This window comes from Lasioglossum baleicum, chromosome 1 (genome assembly GCF_051020765.1).
Source record: "Lasioglossum baleicum chromosome 1, iyLasBale1, whole genome shotgun sequence".
NCBI classification, from domain to species: Eukaryota; Metazoa; Arthropoda; class Insecta; order Hymenoptera; family Halictidae; genus Lasioglossum; species Lasioglossum baleicum.
In genome coordinates, this window is record NC_134929.1 from 20640775 (window position 1) to 20659065 (window position 18291).

At 43.5% G+C, this 18291-nt stretch overlaps 1 protein-coding gene across 21 annotated transcripts in view; it reads right to left on the reverse strand.

Annotated features, from left to right (window-relative positions):
* Cac (calcium voltage-gated channel subunit cacophony) overlaps positions 1 to 18291 on the reverse strand; it is a 192370-nt gene that overhangs the window by 44894 nt on the left and 129185 nt on the right. For 19 of the 21 annotated variants that reach the window (XR_013009585.1, XR_013009586.1, XM_076430215.1 and 16 more), the window contains 14 exons: positions 16359 to 16462; positions 14634 to 14789; positions 12769 to 12989; positions 10827 to 10930; positions 8562 to 8677; positions 8286 to 8345; positions 7847 to 7948; positions 5155 to 5367; positions 4471 to 4898; positions 3725 to 4047; positions 3400 to 3519; positions 2690 to 3253; positions 1466 to 1811; positions 1203 to 1367 (listed from right to left, as the gene is read on the reverse strand). Coding sequence is in view for 19 of the 21 variants with exons in the window: in XM_076430215.1 (XP_076286330.1) it covers positions 1203 to 1367; positions 1466 to 1811; positions 2690 to 3253; positions 3400 to 3519; positions 3725 to 4047; positions 4471 to 4898; positions 5155 to 5367; positions 7847 to 7948; positions 8286 to 8345; positions 8562 to 8677; positions 10827 to 10930; positions 12769 to 12989; positions 14634 to 14789; positions 16359 to 16462 (3022 nt within the window). In the remaining 2 variants the exon portion in view is untranslated. The remainder of the gene's footprint in view (positions 1 to 1202; positions 1368 to 1465; positions 1812 to 2689; positions 3254 to 3399; positions 3520 to 3724; positions 4048 to 4470; positions 4899 to 5154; positions 5368 to 7846; positions 7949 to 8285; positions 8346 to 8561; positions 8678 to 10826; positions 10931 to 12768; positions 12990 to 14633; positions 14790 to 16358; positions 16463 to 18291) is intronic. The other 2 variants (XM_076430224.1, XM_076430353.1) reach the window with 1 other exon arrangement.

Sequence of the window (18291 nt, forward strand, 5' to 3'; positions counted from 1 at the left end):
CGAGTGCACCACCACGGAAAGAAATCGTCTCGTTTCAGAAAGGGGAGAACAGAAATTTAGATCGGCGCAGAATAGAAAAAGCGAGATCGAGATCATCGAACTGAGAGTCCGGGATTCCAAGGGCGGAATCGAGACGATCCGAGGAAAGAAGAAATACAGAAAAATAGAGACAGAAAAATAGACATAGAGATAGAGAGAAAGAGAAAGAAGATAGTGTACAGAATAAAAAAAGGAGAATGGTCGAGAGGTTATCGAAGAGGGTCGGGACACGCAAGAGTATCCAACACAGCTGTGTACACGTACCAATGGATAATAACAAGGATGACAATTATACAGAGAGCAATAAATAAATTGGCAGGCAAGAACAACAATGTCCTCGTACAGATATAACGTAATGTCTTACGCTCGGCTCGAATGGTCCGTCGTGCGCGGACGATCACGTGCTCTCGTCGGCGAACTCGTTTTTCAAAACGATACCTCGATCGGCGACGATCGACGATCTTCGAGCTGCTTTCTTTGCTTTCACCGTTATATCTCGCGGTTTAATCAGCGGGAGAAAATCGAGCACACGCGCGCGCGGACGACTTGAGAATGTTTATGTTAGAGCTGCGGAATTTGTACAATTAATAATAAATAATTTATCGTCGTATTAACAGTGTATGTAAAGATATTTTCCTTTAGTGCATTTGTACAGAGACAGGGATGATGGTACCCCGTTCCATTCGATTATTAATTCTTTCATATTTATTGTCGACAAAAAGTAATATTTTATTAATCACAGTTCAAACATAAACGTTCCATGGGGAAGAAACTAGATCGTGGGGCGCGAGAAATCGGTTACGGAATCGGCACGACGCGTCGTCACGGCGATTGAGTCGAATGAAATCGTTTCCATCGAGCGGTCGTTTGTTCGGATCGATCTTTTTACCTGCCGCACTGTTTTCAACCCTCAGCATAGCAGTCTCTATGTATATTTAAGACATGTTCATCAACTTGTTTATTCAGATTGAAGAGATTCTGAGAAGTGTCGATGTTTTCTTACACTGACCGATCGTAGGGATTTTAATGGAATTTATGCAACTGTGTGCTGAGAGCGTTAGAACTGCGATACTAAGGGTTGCTAAGGCTGCAACGAAGACGGAACACCTTCTCTCGAACGATTCCCTGTCGCGGACGATGGGAACGGATCGTGGACAGCTTACCTTCATCATGAGCAGTAACGTGTTTAATACGATGAGACCCATGATAAAATATTCGAACGGCGTCGATACCACTATCTTCCAGATTCGGAACTTGACGCTGTTACGTTCTCTCGGCATGTACCTTTCCAGAGGGCGAGCCTGTATCGTGAAGTCTATGCAAGATTTCTGAAAGAGAGATGGTGCCAAATGTTTAGTAGATCCACATTTGAAAAAGAAAACAATCTGGCGACTTAAACTACAATAGATAGAATAGTAGAACGAACCTGGTTCTTATCGATTTCGCCGTCTTGCAGTTCGGCCTCTCCCTGCTCCTGGAAAGTGATGATGATCAAGGCCACGAAGATGTTCACGAAGAAGAATGGAAAGACGATGAAGTAGACGATGTAGAAAATGGACATTTCTATACGAAAGTTCTGGATGGGGCCCTTGTCCTCGTATGTGGCCGCCATCGAGTTCTGCAGGATCTGCGGCCAGCCCTCGCCGGTCTGCACCGCGAATAACGTCAGCATCGCTGCCATCACGTTATCATAGTGAAAGCACTGGGAGAGCCACTCGCGCTTCTTTGGCTCCGGCAGCATCGCGCCCTCGTCGAAAACGAAATATTGACCCCTGCGGGAACACACGACTCGCTCAAAACCATCCCCAAATCATCCCCCAAACCACTATCGCACAGTATCCAAGGTTAAGCGACACTTAACCGTGGATCATTCAACGCCATGATAAACGGCTGTTTCCTTCATTTATTACTAGACAGCGATTTGTATGCATTTATGACAAAAACGAACAGGCGTAATTCAGAACAGTGAAAACATTAGAAGAATTAAATATTGAGTTGGAGAATAAGTTCGTAGCGTTTTATGTTTTATTTTATTCTACAACGATTTTTTTGTTCTGTGGCAAAGTTTGTACATCAATCGAAAGAGCTCTTTCTGCTCTACAAAACCGTGATAATCGTTCTTTTGAATAATTTAATTTTTTATTATTTTTCAGGCTTAGAATATCCAGGAGGCAAAAATCAACATTTTCGACACCTGCTTTTCTTCGCTTTTCATCGAGGACAAAAAGAATTAGCGAAGAAAATGAACCGCGATCATAAGACCATTCTCAACCATCTTCATTCGATGGGATTTGTCGAAAAATTGGGAGCTTGGGTGTCTCACGTGCTTACCGGAAACAACAAAGAAAATGTTTATTTTTGCCTCCTGGATATTCCATTTCTAAGCCTGAAAAATAATACAAGTTTTATAGAGCAGAAAGAGCTCTTTCGATTGATGTACAACACTTTGCCAAAGAACAAAAAAATCGTTGTAGAATAAAAGAGAACATAAAACGCTACGAACTTATTCAGCAACCCAATATATTCAGAAAGAAAATAAATTTCTACTTCGCTCGAGTTCGTTAGAATTCAAGTGGAAAATTTATATTTTGCCTGATCTAGGTCCCTGATAAATCTGTCGATGAACGAGTGTTGACAATTTGATACTCACTGGCAATCCTGTTCCGTATACTTGCTCTCGTCGGTACAGTAGAAGAATTTCCCGTTGAACAGCTGCACCGCGATCACAGCGAAAATGAATTGGAACAATATATACACTATGAGAATGTTAATGACATTTTTCAGACTGTTCACCACGCAGTCGAAGACCGCCTTCAGCTTCGGCACTCTCTTAATCGTCTTCAACGGTCTGAGCACACGCAACACTCTCAACGACTTGATTGTAGAGAGATTCTGCCCGGCCGAGCTGCCGGTCATGTCGAACGCGAACGACACCGCGGCGCATATCACAACCACCGCGTCCATAATGTTCCAGAATTCGCGGAGATACGAGCCCGGGTGAAGGATGATCCCGAGATCGATGATCTTTAGTATCATCTCGACGGTGAAGACACCGGTGAACGCGTAGTCGAAGTAGTTCAGGACGTCGTTCCTCGGCGACTTCTCCCACACCGGATCCTCGGCGGCCAACGCGATACTCGACAGTGATATCACCACCATTATGAAGAAGTCGAAGTACCTCAGGTTGACCACCCAATGGGCGCCTCTTCTTACGCTGAAAAGAACATTGGTCAATCAGTCAATCATTGAACCACTTAGGTGCAGGAAGATCCGGTCGGGGCCGAATGTGGACACATTATATAGGGATAATTACATAAGCATTTCAATCAAACATTTTCGGTAGATATTGAGGAGGCTTACGGATTCGTAGGGGACAGTATAAACATGGAGGAGTATGGCAGCATTGGTTTTGGTCCCGTGTCATCGTCTTCATCCTGCTTTTTCTCTTCGGACGACTGGTTCCCACCTTTTCCGTCTTTGCTGAAATCGGAAACATCCTCGATGAACATCGTCAATTCGCCCGCAATGATTTCCAACTCCACAATGACACCCTGAAGCCTCTCGTGACTCTAACCTCTCATCGCAATCTTGAAAATTCTTCAAGCCCTTTCGAATTCGTACTTTGGGGAGCTTTCTGAGAAGACAGGGTATCATTGCGAGATGAATTCTTATTCCGGGTGCTTACAAGTTCTGGGTTGGACTCGGAGGGCAGACAGCGACCTTCGGCGGGCTACCGTCTTTCGGCTTCTGCAAGGACTCGATCTCCTTCTCGAGTTCCTGCGTCTGCTTCTCCTTGTCCTCGCATTTCTCCTCGTCCTCGGCGGCGCTCAGCTCTTGTGCGTTCGCCAGATTGTCAACGGCGATAGCCAAGAACACGTTCAGCAGCGTGTAGTTGCCGAAGAGCACCAGCACGATGAAGTAGAGCGAGTACACCATGCCCCTCCTGTGACCGCCTTGCGACTCGATACCCTGGTACATCACTTCGTTCCAATCTTCTCCGGTCAGGATCTAATCAGGTAAACGATCCCTCATTAGTCACGGTACACTGACAATCGTGTCAGCGCTCATCCGCTACAACTATGCGAAGGAAAGACCATGTTTCGTGTCTTCTTTCCTTCTCTACTACTTAATCGGTCCTCTGGTGACAAATTGACGCAATAGTAAAAATTAATATGGTGGATACGTCAATAATTAATTTTATAAGAGGATTCTCCGAGGACTAGCTATTCGAGGACGTTTAGGTTAATAATTTTCAAACAAAATAAAGGAGACCTAACAATTACCAATTAGTTGTTCTCTAAGATTATTTCTGACTTTGTAACACAATAGAAGCGGAAAAATGGTAATACGTTACTAACAGAGAATTATGTAAAAATCAGTGTAGAAAGAGCATTCTTTGATGCTTTTGCGCATGGAGATTTGGATACTCACTTGGAAGACAGTGAGCAGCGCGATGGGAAAGGTGTTGAAGTTCGTGGGCGGCGTGCCGCTCTCGAAATTGAACTGGCCGCCGAAAAGCTGCATGCCGAGCAGCGCGAATATGAGAATGAAGAGGAAGAGAAGGAAGAGCAGGGAAATGATGCTACGCATCGAGCTGAGCAGCGATATTACGAGGTTCCTCAGGCTCTTCCAGTATTTGGTGACCTTAAAAATTCGCAGGAGTCTAAGGGCACGTAGGACGGAGAGGCCGAAAGAGCCGGACTTCAACGCGGACCAGATCACTTCGAAGATCGATCCCGAGATCACCACGCAGTCGAAACGATTGAAGCTCGACTCGAAGTATGTGCGGGGGCCGAGTGCGTACACCTTGATGAACATCTCCATCATGAACAGAGCCAGGAACACGAACTCCGCGTAGTCTGGAAACATAAACAAACAAGTAAGTAATCGAGGTTTTACAGAATCGCGGATTAAACAGCGAAATATACTCCAAAGCAGGCCATGTTTGGACTGATTTTAATCAGGAGAACGTCACGAATGTGTTGGTAAAAGTGACAGGAAAACATAACTAAAGTACAATTGATGGTTACGATGATCCCGGCTTGAATATCTTCGTATTCGATTTTCAAGAAAACGGCCAACTCAGAGACGCGGTTTGTTGAGGATGATGCTTACAGAGGAATTCGGTGAGCCACGATGGCTGGCCGTAGTGCTCGACGGCGACGCACACGGTGTTGAAGAACACAAGAACGATGACGAACCAGTAGAACTTCTGTGACTTGACGGAGTTTCGGATCCAGAACCTGAACCTCTTCTCCGCCCGCCAGAACTCTATGCAGGTCCCTTTGTCTTTCACCCTCGACTTGATATAGGAAGATCTCGAGTACCCTGCAAGCGACAAACAGACCGTTTCAGTAACCGTCAGGATGACGATGACGTAGAACGCCTGTTCGAGACGTTTCCAGTCGATCGATCGTCAATATCGAATCTCGTCGGTGAAATTTCGAGTGCTCGGCTGGTTCGTCGAGTGAACAGATCGAAAATTTGCGGATTACGATTCGACTGGCTGATTCGTTTGATTCTCTTAAATGTACACAGGACGGACACGTCTATTTCTAAGCGGCCCAACGCTGAAACGGTGTAGGCCAATATTTGTTTAGTTTAACACCTTATATCATGTGTTTAATCGACATTTAATATTCAGTGGAAAAGTTCGTGCCGGATTCCTTGTATTTTTGCACTGACCTAATCGAATAATTGTATCAGGTGTATAAATTAATTCGTGACCTCGTCTTCAGTATATTATTCATCTACAATTCAGACATATTCAAGTCTGAAAATAATCTCCACGATTTTCTTAAATTTATACAATTTTACAGGTCACTGATGAAATAAAATTGATTATTTAAGAAGGCTATGAATTAATTTCTAATAGTATTATAATATAATTTTAGTTTGTCTGATTTCTCAGTTAATCGAGCATTACCTTTTGACCTGCACCATTTTTGCATTGAACGGCTCATTTCTAAGCGACATATGATCTAATTAAGCGGTCGACTGTCTCTATATGTATATGGATCAACGATGCGTGTGACTAATCTATCCTAATTAGTAAGTCGTGTAAAGTACTTCGACCCAGTCCGTCTGTCGTACCCTCTATGGGACGACGCCTATTTCTGGCAATCTATTTTTCGTCGAATCGATTCAAGCGCGCTCCGCGCTTCTAATTGTTCTACATGAGTCGGATAAGGTTGCTCGCCAGGTACACCAACTATGCTTCTATCTAACGCCGCTCGAAAATATTTCGACAGTCCCATTAAAGTTTACCGATCAGCGTTTTGCATTCGCTGAATTTCAATGAACACGTTCGCTACTAGAGTTTGTTCGTACTTATTAATTAGGCTGCGAATATTATGAAATGAGACAAATTAACATCTTTTCTATGTTTACTAATTTATTTCTTCATGAATTCTCGAACACCGAAGAAGTAGTTTCGAGCGGTATATGCACGGGGGCGTCACAAGCCCTGCCTAGAACCACGTGGGCATTGTGGGCCCTGCCCCCACCACGTGGACGCGAGTGTTCTCACTCGGAACGTTCGCGAAACAGTGTTTCCTCGCGAATCTCCTGTTCGCGAACGTCCTCGAGCAGCTCCACAGACAAACACAGACACACACACATGTTTAAATATTTATTATGTATATACACGAGTGTACAGCGACACCAGCCAACAGAAGCAGTTCCTAAAAAAGTGACAGCAAATTAATCGGCGCCTTGGTCGTCCTCAGCCGCAAGTCCTAAACAATGCGGTCTACCATTTGCACTACCCACAGAGAAGTATCCTGACACCCATCGACAGTGGCGGATTATCGCAAAGGAATTAGAAAAAGGTTTCTCAGGCGTGCTATTAAAAATTCTAGGTTGCAAACTATATGCTCATTTTTTGATGTAAATGTGAAACTTTTATATTCGATAACAAACATTTCCGTTTGCTTTCCTCCTCAGTTTCACTTTGTGGTAGATTAGTAGAGAACGTTACGGTTTTCAGATTTAATTTTAGGCACCCGGAGTCGCATAATTCGCCACTGCGGATCGAACGCAGCAATTGTGTGCTCGGCGTCTGGCCGCGCGAGGTATGCTCTGCAGCAAAGTCGGATACGCGGCAGCAGCGTTCCTGTTACAATTTACGCGTGTGGATACGTGTTACGTGTCTTGTGTGTGTAATGTGCGTACTGAGTGCGGGCATGTACCAAAGAGAGTAAGTTCTTCCTAGACACATGAGAACACACGATAAGAACACACGGAGAAATAACAACTGCAGAAATAAAGTTACGAGTACGCAGCCTTTATCGCGCCGCTGACCAAGAGACTCGGCTGCGCTCACAGTTGTAGTTACCTTTCAGGCTTTTCTTAGGCTCTGAAACAAGCGGAATCAGATCGTTCTCTCTCCCATGAGGCACTGGAATTGGACGCAGCTGGCCTCGCGAGCGAATTTTTCAAACTTCAATCCCGAACAATCTCGAGTAGATTTAATAATAGTAATAATATTTTTCGCGGCGCTACGGTTCGATCAAATTCTACACTGAATAGCTATGTTATGTAGGTCTCGAGTAGTCGCTCGCGAGATCACCTTGCGTCCTCGGAGGTGTTTCACCTGCAACGCTGATCGAATAGCGAGAAGGTGAGTCGACGCTACCGACAACATGAACTTTTCGTTTAGTTTACAGGCTTGACATTGGAAATCGTAGAATTTAATCGTGGAACCTGTTCGATTAGGAACGGATCGACTCCGTTCGGGATTCCGCGAATACAGACGGAGAAAAATGGCGAGGGGATCGCACAGACAAGCCGAAAGAACGCGACTCACCGTCGTCCTGGTCGTCATCACCTTCCTCTTCCTCCGTGTCCGTGCTTCTGCTTTTACCGAGGTTCTTCATCCTCTTCTTCTTCGCCGCGGCTCGTCTTCTTCCTGCGAGAAAACATCACAGTCATTTCAACTAGCTACTTGTTAATTAATTAATTAGGCTTAAGTGTTAACTGCGAAAAACACACTAACGATCAGAATCAGTGGAGGACCGTGTCATTTAAACTGCAACAACTTCGTGAAAAAAAATCTTATAGAAATCTACCTAGGCTTGTTCGAAAGCAGAGACTTCGATCTTCAAAATGAGACCAGATAGATCGCCGTACCAATTTTTTTCGGCGAGTGATAGGAATTTGAATATCGCAGATTTTCCTTCTTAGCGTCGCGTTTTGCACAGACTGTGACGCGATGCTAAGGGAGCAAGAGATTTCAAGATACGAACCTTCTAGTATGTGTAGCTTCTCCTCTTCCGTGGTCCTCTCTTCCGCGAGTATTACCTCCTCTAAAAAGGACATCGAAGACAAGTTTAGTGATCAAATCGGTTTGAAGTCGGACATGCGTACCGGGAGCAAGTGAAACGACTAGCCAGGATCGGCGTCGGCATATCGGCAAGGGACAAAGAAAGCTGAATCTATTCTCGAGCTTAAGAGGATAGCAAAGGGAATTCCGACGAGAGAGGCGTCCCGATCGATATAGCCGATCGAGGCTGATTTCTAACCTGCTTTGCAGATCCAATTCAGGTAACAGTTCAGTTCACGCTCGAGCTGCTGCTGTCTTCGCAACTTCAGGAAGGACTGCCGGTTCTCCACCTTCTCTCTCTCCTTCGCAAACTCTCTACAAGCGTTACAGAGACATGATAGGCCGGTTACATGATGGATTGGGGTGGCTATCCTTCTCCCATCTCGAGCGAGCCTCGTGTATAACCAATTTCTTCAATGTTTGAAAATGCTCGATTTCGTTATCTAGCTTCATTTCAGGTTTGCTTCGATGAATTTGAACATTGAGAATTTTTTCTGCGTCAACTAAAAGAGCTAGTCGAGTGGTTCCCGCCTAGGATTATTTTTTAGACTCTCCCGAATATCGCAGAATTTTTTCTTATGACATTATGCAAATTTAAACGTGTTTAGCCTTTTATCCCACCGGATACTCTATTTTACTGTGTCTCGATCACTTCGAAAATTATTTCAACATATTTAAAAGTTCACAATGTTATTAAAATAATATAGTTGTACTCGGGAGAGTCTAGAGAATCGTTCTACGCAAGACTCATTCGCCTAACTTTCACGATTGAGACAGGAAAAATTCGTAAATTCTTCCCAGAGACTTGCACGAGGCTCCCTCTATTTCGTCTTAGTCTAGCGAGCGGTCTATCGGGAATAGTTGCTAGCAATTCGTTGGCGATCGCCTACTCGCGCAGTTACGCTTAGCGTTATCGCCGCTGGGTAATACGATACGTCTGGGACCGGGTGAGAATGAAAACTCATTGTCAGTGAGATTGCTGGCGCTACGAGCTAGGAGAATGCGGTTTACCGGTTGCGACTAGCGTTTACCCGGTTCTCGTTACTGCTACCGCTGTGTTTGATTTTTCCGCTGGGTCTTGCCGAATGTGCTCCCGAATCTTGTCGCAAGACATAGTCTATTCTAAGGGGTAAAACGCGTCTGAAACGTACTAACAAACTTTCCTATTGGAGCTCTCGTTTCCGAAGTAATCAGGCTGAAAGATCGTAGACGGTCTATTCTTTTTAACAGCGTTCGACGTACCTTCAAATGCGATTATCTCGGAACCGGAGAGTCCTCTAAAGAAGTTCATCGTACGTTTCCGACTCGTCTCGTCACGTAGAATCGCCTCAGCAAATTGCATCGCGATCCAAGGAGCACAGTTCGAGAAACGAGTGAAAAAGCTCGGCTTCTTCGCGAAGAAGCGCCGCCAGAACCTCGATTGTTGCAGGACCCTTTCGCGGAGAGTGTCCAGCGAGAAAACCGATAAAACTGTGCTGCCGAGTCAATATTTCTCGAGCGTTGTTTCAAGTGGAAACGTGGTGAATTGGTCGGTGGAACCGCTGTTTCTCGCGGGACACCCGGTACGCGAACAGGGAGAATCGTCTCTGGATGCGGACAAACAACGGGCTACCGGGGCGACAAACTCGAGGGAAAAGATCGATCGTTTCGAGACCTGCTTGAGTGATCCACTTTAAGTAGGCACTGAACGCAGTCGTGAACAGACGTTTTCTCTTTGCTTTCTGATAAGCCGCCCGCCTCTCGACGCGTGTTCGTTCGTTAGAAAACTCCCTGACGGAAAAGAAAGAAATAGAGATCGACTGCCATATGGTTCGCGTAGATCCTCGGGAAAACCGTGACGACGCAGGATACACAGCCGAACGAGGAAATCGAGCATCTTTCTTCTCGAGCAGACAGACACGATTGGACATTCTGGTTCTCGGATCTTTTTTCCCGGAAAAACTATCGACCCTTCTGTATTGGCATTTCGCGCACGGTATTTGAGACACCCGTGTGATTCTTTCAAGGAAAAATAATCACTTTATAAAATGTGACAAAATAATAATGGCAATTTTTAATAATGGCAGGCATGATATTAACCTGATTTCTTCCACGTCAATGTATACAATCTTTCTCTTTGTGAAAGATCTATAATTTTGCATTTACATATGTTTACGAACATTCTTCTTTTACTAGAAACTATGTAGATTTCCGAGCGATGGAATGGCGCTTTACAGCGAGAGAAGCAAAATGGGTGAATACTTGTTTGCGAGAATAGATCGTTTGGAATGTATTTCCTGGAAATTGTTCAAGAAGGCCCGCGTTGTTTCACTGATAATTCTTTTGTTTCGGACAGTCGTGGATCCTGCGTCGCAATAAAAACGCGCCGGTTCGAGAGGAAACGGGAGGCAGGAAAGGGAGGCGCGTCTTAAACTTTTTTCATTTGGATCTGTCGACAAGAGAGAGGCTGAATGGAGATACTCACCCGCTCAGAACACCGAGAACTAAGTTCAGCATGAAGAATGAGCCAAGGACGATCAATGGTATAAAGTAAATCCAGTTGTACGAGCTGCCAAGAGCGTCGTTTGTCTGCAAATTTCACCAGAGCGCGTGAAGTATAAATACCGAGAGCGCGTCGATACCGATCATCGGACTGGGGGTTACACTGATTTCAGTTTCGTTTCTTTTGATCCCCGAGTGGCCACGGGGAACGGCTACGGTTTACCATACATTTCAGGACGTTTGATCGAACGATGATCGAGAGTGTTGTAACTCTCTCGATAGCAAATTGTTAAAATGATGTTGAGGGACCACTGTATACGATGCCGTTTCCCGGGCTGCACTTCCAATACGATTCGCGATCGTATCGTGCTTGCGATCGAAACCGGAAGAGAATCGATCCGCGGAGCTTGTCCTGTTCTCTTCGAATTTCGATGGAGCGAAGCGTAGAACGGTATACACATTTACGTAGTTGTGTGCACACTACCGTCCATGAGTGTTCGAACACTCACGTAGACTCTGAAACATTTATTTAAAATAGTCGTAACGGGTGCTCCGAATTGAGTTAACCCTTTACACTCGAGTGGCCACTCTGAGATTATTCAAACTATTTTTTATATTATTTAATTAGTATTTAATAAATCACTGATGATTTCAGTGTATGCAAGTTGCATCAGTTTAAAATTGGAAAAGCTTCGAGTGTAAAAGGTTAATATCGTTTGGAAATTGTGTAAGGTACAAAGAGGAAATAACAATTCAAATACAATATTGGACCATCCCGTTAATGACGTGATTAAAAAATTGATTCACGAGTCGAAGATTGTGCGGATCAACATGGAACAAATGTTGAACGATAAATAATAATGTGAACGGCAGCTCGCACACAATACAAATGTCTATACACACGAATGTATCATATGAACACGGTCAAACACCAAGATTTGCAAAGAGGGCTGAAACTGACAGTGTTATACTGAGCAAGGTGAACATATACGTCAGTGTTAGAGCTGTTAAAACATGTTGCAAGCGCTTCTCTTCTTCGTTCCAGTGAACGAACAAGAAATGACGGAAGCCAAACCTGTCATCGGCCAAACACAGATAGAGATAGGTGAAGAAAGAGAGACAGTAGAGATCGAAAGATTGACATAGAAAAAGGGAGAGAGAGAGAGAGAGAAAGAAGAGAGAGAGTGAAAGAGTGAGAAAGAAAGAAAGAATAGATAGAAACACGACACAGAAAATAGTACGAATGATCGACAGAGAAAGACGGTTAGTGGTTACACATTTAGATCGAGAGTACATAAAATGGAGCATTTCAAACAGGTCACCCGAATATCTCGCTTGGTATCGATCATGGAAAAAAATGCATTCTGCAAAATCTGCTTCGGTCCAAGTTCTCTATAACCTATTGCTATTAATTTTTTTATGAGCTCTGGTACAGATACAAAGAACCCTGTTTCTGTTTAATGAAAAAACACATTTTGTAAAATATTCTTATATAGAGTCGTAAAACGAAATCAGTGACCAATGTGTTAAAGGAGCAAGGTTCGCATTTATATCTTCTGTACGAGCGCACCGATGAAAAAATTAGTAACACCAAACGATAGTTGCCTCGAAATCGCGTGAACGTTGTCGAATGCATTTTGTTCCTGTCGTCAATAATAAGTGGGACATTTAAATGACTTGTTCGCAATGTCCCAGCCTGCTTCGCACGAGGGACAGTGAAAATGGCGCAGGCAATAGTTGGACAGGGGTTACGACACAGAAAGAGAGTTTGTTGTCAGGCCGACGATTCTTTTTTTTTTGTTAGAGTAAACGTATACGAAACAGCGAATGAAACATAGAGAAAGACAAAGGAGAGATAGGCAGTGAGAGGACAGAGAAAGTTATCCGTTGATTTATAACACTGAAGGACATATCTCTTGCTTTACCCAGTACAATATGGCAGTCCAGCCCTCCATAGTGATGCACTGGAAGACAGTGAGCATGGCGAATCCGATGTTGTCGAAGCTGGTGATGCCGAAGTTTGGTCCCTCCCAGTGATCCATGCACGTCGAGACGTTTGCGTCGCACACGTGGGCCCCGAACGGCGCCTCGGATTTGTTGTCCGTGTTACACGGGCTCGCCTGTTCGCCCTCCTTCACGATAAAATCTACAACAGAATCGTCATCAACATCCATCATACTTCCAACAAGCATCCTTCATCAATGTTCAATTTTCTGTGCGCTGGGAACGTTCGCAGTGGCGCCGAGTAACCATCCAATGTTCAACCCTGATTTTAGGATTTTTTTCGGGAAAGGGAAAAAGTTAATAAAAAATCCATTCAGGGGACTTTATTACACGTGTCTCGTTTTTCGTAAAATTCATAATGGGACCATTTGCCCTGCGTTCGATGTGTATACTCGTCATTGTTTGATTTTAATTCCGCTGTTAAGAGGTCAAATATTTCGTACGTAATACACTCCTCAAAAGAATAGTTTTTTCGCTAGGACGCATAGTTTCCGAGATATAAGCGGAAAAAGGGACCTTCTCCAGTAGTTTCTCCAGTATCACGCGCGGAAAATTTTTTTTTAACATGCTATACATAATTTTCCGTAGATTTTTTCACGCTGTTTCAAATCTATTCAACGAAAAAATTATTACATTAGTTTTGTACACAAAAATCGATTTCTTGCAAAATCCTGATGTCGCAGACTTTTGAGACCAGATTTGGAACAGCGTGAAGAAATCTACGGGAAATGATATATAGCATGTTAAAAAAAAATTTTTCCGTGCGTGGTACTGGAGATACCACATTTTCTTGAAATTCTACATGTTCAACGAATTTTCTCAACGTTAAAAAACGTTCGTACCATAATCTCCCCATTTTTTTCCATATTCTGCAAAGTTTCAGCTTTAATTTAAAAAAATTTCATCGCTCTACCTCATTTCTATCGAAAGTTCTTTGATTTTGAATCGAGTTTGGTCCAAATTTTCAGAGATGTCGGACAGCCGCTGTACGTGGCGCGGTAATTTCTGCGAATCACTAACTTCAAATACAGCTGCCATAGGTAAAAAATTGTCGCAGCGAGATCATGGGGTGCTCAATCGAATCGGCAGAATCTCTGCTTCAATCTGACTTTCGGATCATGGTGTTGCGATCATTTCTTGCCGAGATATAGCGAGTTAAAGGAAAAATGGAAATTGTGCATATTTTAAGCATATCTTCAGAAACACCTGGTGTATCGAAATGTTAGTGAAATTGAAAAAACAAAAGAAGTGCTTAGAAGAGAAAGAAACGCTCTTTCTATTGCTTTTTCGCACAAGATTCTACGATAATGTTTTCGCTTTCTGGAGCCAGTTAAAGTTAAAAAGCCAATATTTACGTCAATGTTGAATAACTCGAATAAAAAAAAATCGCACAATAATCAACAACCACAGATTTTACACAGGAAAGATAGCCCTTCGAAATGATATTAACGCGATTTATCAAAAAAATTTGTTCCTCCCTGTGTGATGTTACAAAGTTGCAGAAAATTTTTGTTAACCGTCAATGTTGTCTTTATCTCGTTACAATTTCGTAAAAAGTCAACATAGCAACAATTTAATACAGGGCATCCGAAACCAGAGGTTACACGCTTTCAAACCGTTGTTTAACGATATCAATACAGCAATTTTGGCCGAAGTTATGATCGTGTAAACTAGTAGCAATTTTTTGGGTTCGCAGAGGTGATCCGTTAATTCTTTTGAGGTGTGTAGCTTTCGATCGGTGTGAACGAAGAGTAGCACAGTGATGGCCGGTTGTTCTGGTACTCACGGATATCCCTGATGCTGTAACACGTTTTGTGCAGGGTTCCCGAATAAAACTCGAGGCCGATGATGGCGAATATCACGATGGCGAAGAGCACCAGCAAGCCGATCTGCAGAAGCGGGGCCATCGCCTTGATGATAGACTTGAGCACCACCTGGAGACCTGTTCGCAAAAAGTTGCCGAGGAGTAATTAGGCCCTACCACCGGCCGTCTTCGAGCGACTATCGCGCGTCTATCGAATCGATTCTTTTCTCCGTGGGAACACACTATCCCGGTCCTTACATCTTTTTCATTACAATCATTATCCCGGTTTTCGTCCGTCGCTGCTCGGGGAAATCGCGCCCGCGGAATCGCGTCTTCTTCTTCTTCTCATCTTCTTTCAATCTACTACCAACACAGCTACTACCATAAATGGCACATTTCTTTTTCTATTCTCATTCATTTATCAACCAAGGTATTCGACATTATTATTATAAAACGATCGCGAACGATCCGGCGGCCAAACAATTGGGATACTTCGTCGGTTTACAATGGACACAGCATACAGCACTCTCAAAAAGATATCTATTTGGGTGGTGCTACAGAAAACAACATAATCGTTCTAACGTTGCAAGGCATCTACGTGTATAGATATATATGTATGTATGTAGAACAATATAGATAATATAGATATATATGGATACACAGGACGACACTTTTCAAGTCGCGCCCTTGATCTCACAAACTACATGTTCTTCCAAACAATATCTCAAAGAAAACTTTCTCCGTTTACAGAGGGACGTCTTGCGGTGTTGCGAATCGTCGCCGGGTTGAACGTGCCTTCGAAGTATGAACATGAATTATCTTTTCTTAAACGAAACTGCATTTTCTCCGGATAGGCGTTCGAAATTTTTATGAAAATATTAGACAGACGAAAGATAAATCTTAAATTGCTACGAAATACCAAAGTATTGTAAATTCGTCTCGGAATATACCGCACGCCTATCTAACTGAAAACACGCAGTTGGAAGAACAAAGATCAAGACGATCCCCGACCACCACAAATCCCTCTGCGAACGAAAGAGGTTTTCTTCGAAACCTTTCTCGAAAGGAACTATCGTTCGGGAGACAATTGCGCAGCTTCGAATGGGTCGCCCCGCATACAGAGAGATATACGGAAGATATATAAATGTATATTTATATATATATATATATACTTGCAATAAACTGACTACCACTGATAACTACGAAACTCGGACGCCCGGAACAACGCGATCGACGAACGCGAGCGTTCCGAGGTGACATAGCGGATCCAGTCGATCCACGAAGTATCCGAATCCTGGACCCGCCAAAAGGTTCTCCAAGAATCTCCACGACGAGCGCGTTCCTCGAGCACCGAACCGTTTTCGCTTCCATTTTTCGTTTCGGTTTTCGCCGTCTCTTCTCTTTTCTACCCTTCGACCATTGGTTTTGATCGAAGTCTACGCGACGTTTCACTGTTACAGAATGTAACCGGAAGTTCGCCTGCACTGTGGACCAAAGTCATCGTCATCCTCTTCATTGGTTTCGTTTTTTTTTTTTTGTGTTTGCGGTTGGTCCAAGCTGCGTTTTGTATAGGCGGCTCGAAAGGGAGAGACCGGAGAAGAGACGAGGTTCTCAACGAATTAGATTTTTTCTCGGCTAAATCGGTAGTTTTTTCCGATCGTTTTCGGCTGGATTCGACACGGCCGATTGTATTGAAACGCTACTCACTCGGTATGCCGGAGACAAGTTTGAGCGGTCGCAACACGCGTATCGCACGCAACGTGCGCAGATCCATATCCAAGTCTATGCCTTGCGAGAACGCCGTGATGAACCTGCCCCAAAACACACACACCCCGCCACACTTTACTACTTACTACTCTATTACACTAATACTCACGCTACTTAAGTACTTAAGCTACACAACTATGTGGTTAACTAGCGTACTATCACCTAAACCCGGAGGAGTACGGAGGACTGGGATGGAATCGGACAGGGAGAGAGAGAGAGATATATATAGAGAGATAGATAGAGAGAGAATAGATAGAGTGAGAGACAGTGAGATCGGTTGATAGATGTGCAAGCTATTCGACTACAATACCAAACACTTTGAGAAACGATTCACCAGAACTCCGTAGCAATCTCTTCGTCGAGTTGTTAACCATTCAGTCTATCTAATTCACTATCGGTGGACTCTGAACGTTAACGACTCGCGGAAATATCGGCAGTTGCTGGCGGACTACGAATCTTTGCGCAAAGTCTTCTTTTTTTCATCGGTATCCTCAGATTCTTCTGGTCCTCTTACTGTTTCTTCTGAATGCGTTCAATTCTGAATTGTGAAATCTAAAATAGAGTGTGTGACTCCTAGAATGATCATTGTGCAGTGGTCGGTTTTGCGCAAAGTTCGCAGTCTTTCCTCGTTATCGAACAGCTTGCAGAGAGAGACATAGAGAGTTTCTATCGGATTGAAGCTGGTCCCGGACCGCTGTCTTCGGTCCTGTTTCGCTATCGTTGGAACAGGTTCGTTTAACTTGCGGTTTCTAGAACGACGATCGGCTCGCTACGTCTTCTTCGGCTCTAGACTACGTCGCTGAGACTGAGACGGGGGTGGATAGGCAACTGCTCGTGTTCAACACTGTATATTCTACATTCCCAGCGATTGTTCACGGACTATGACCAGCCGGACAGGGGGTCGCTAAGTGGCTGAACACTGCGTGGACAGGGTGCGATGGGTCCGCGATCCGATTTTTACTCGATCGACTACCGATGCTCTAGGCTTTTGGCTATCGTTGGGAGCTTGGGAGTTTCACAGTGTCTACGGTTCCTATGTTGAGGAGAGTGTACAGATATGTGGATAGAAGTTGCCTGTATTTTTCTTGTTGGCCACCGATTGATGAAGATGATGGAGAACAGTGGCTGGCAAAAATGAGAGACCGTTGTTCTGTAATGAAAATGTTCGCTATCTTGTTCATGCTGACCAAAAATTGCGTTTTGTTGACGAGTAAACTTTGTTTTCTTGACTTACAGCGTGTTTGCTTTGAATTTTTTACGTAGATTAATCACACTGTCCGACCAACTTTTTCGATGTTTTCAATATACTGTTGGGTGGATCTTACAGAGTTTTTTGCGCTGATTCTCCGAATCTGCCCTTAATTATTTTTCCTACGCGCACAGTTTTTGAGAAACACGACCTTGAAAAAAAATGTATTTCTCAACTTTAAACAAATATTGTGATGTTATTGTAAAGTATATTGCATTGTTCTTTACAGCAAAAGATTCTAAGACTTTCCCGAATCCAGTGATAGCCGATACTAATACATTATGACTGTATAAACATATTTCAACGAGCATTAAAGACGGAAGACACCACTTTTGCACCAATTTTTGAGGATATTTTTTAATTTATCTCAAAAAATAAGGGTCCAGAGGAAAATCGAACTATACCACGCGATAGAGTAGACTTTTATCCTTCAAAGGTACGTTTCTTTTCAAAGTCATGTTTCTCAAAAAAACTCTATAAGATCCACCCAACAGTATATTGGAAACATTTTTGGTGTTTAACAGTGTCATTAGGTGGAATTTCAGAAGATTAATTGCAATTTGAACGGTGTTTTGATTAGGCGAGTCCCTGCGAAGATGGTGGTGGTTCTGGCTCACAAATTTT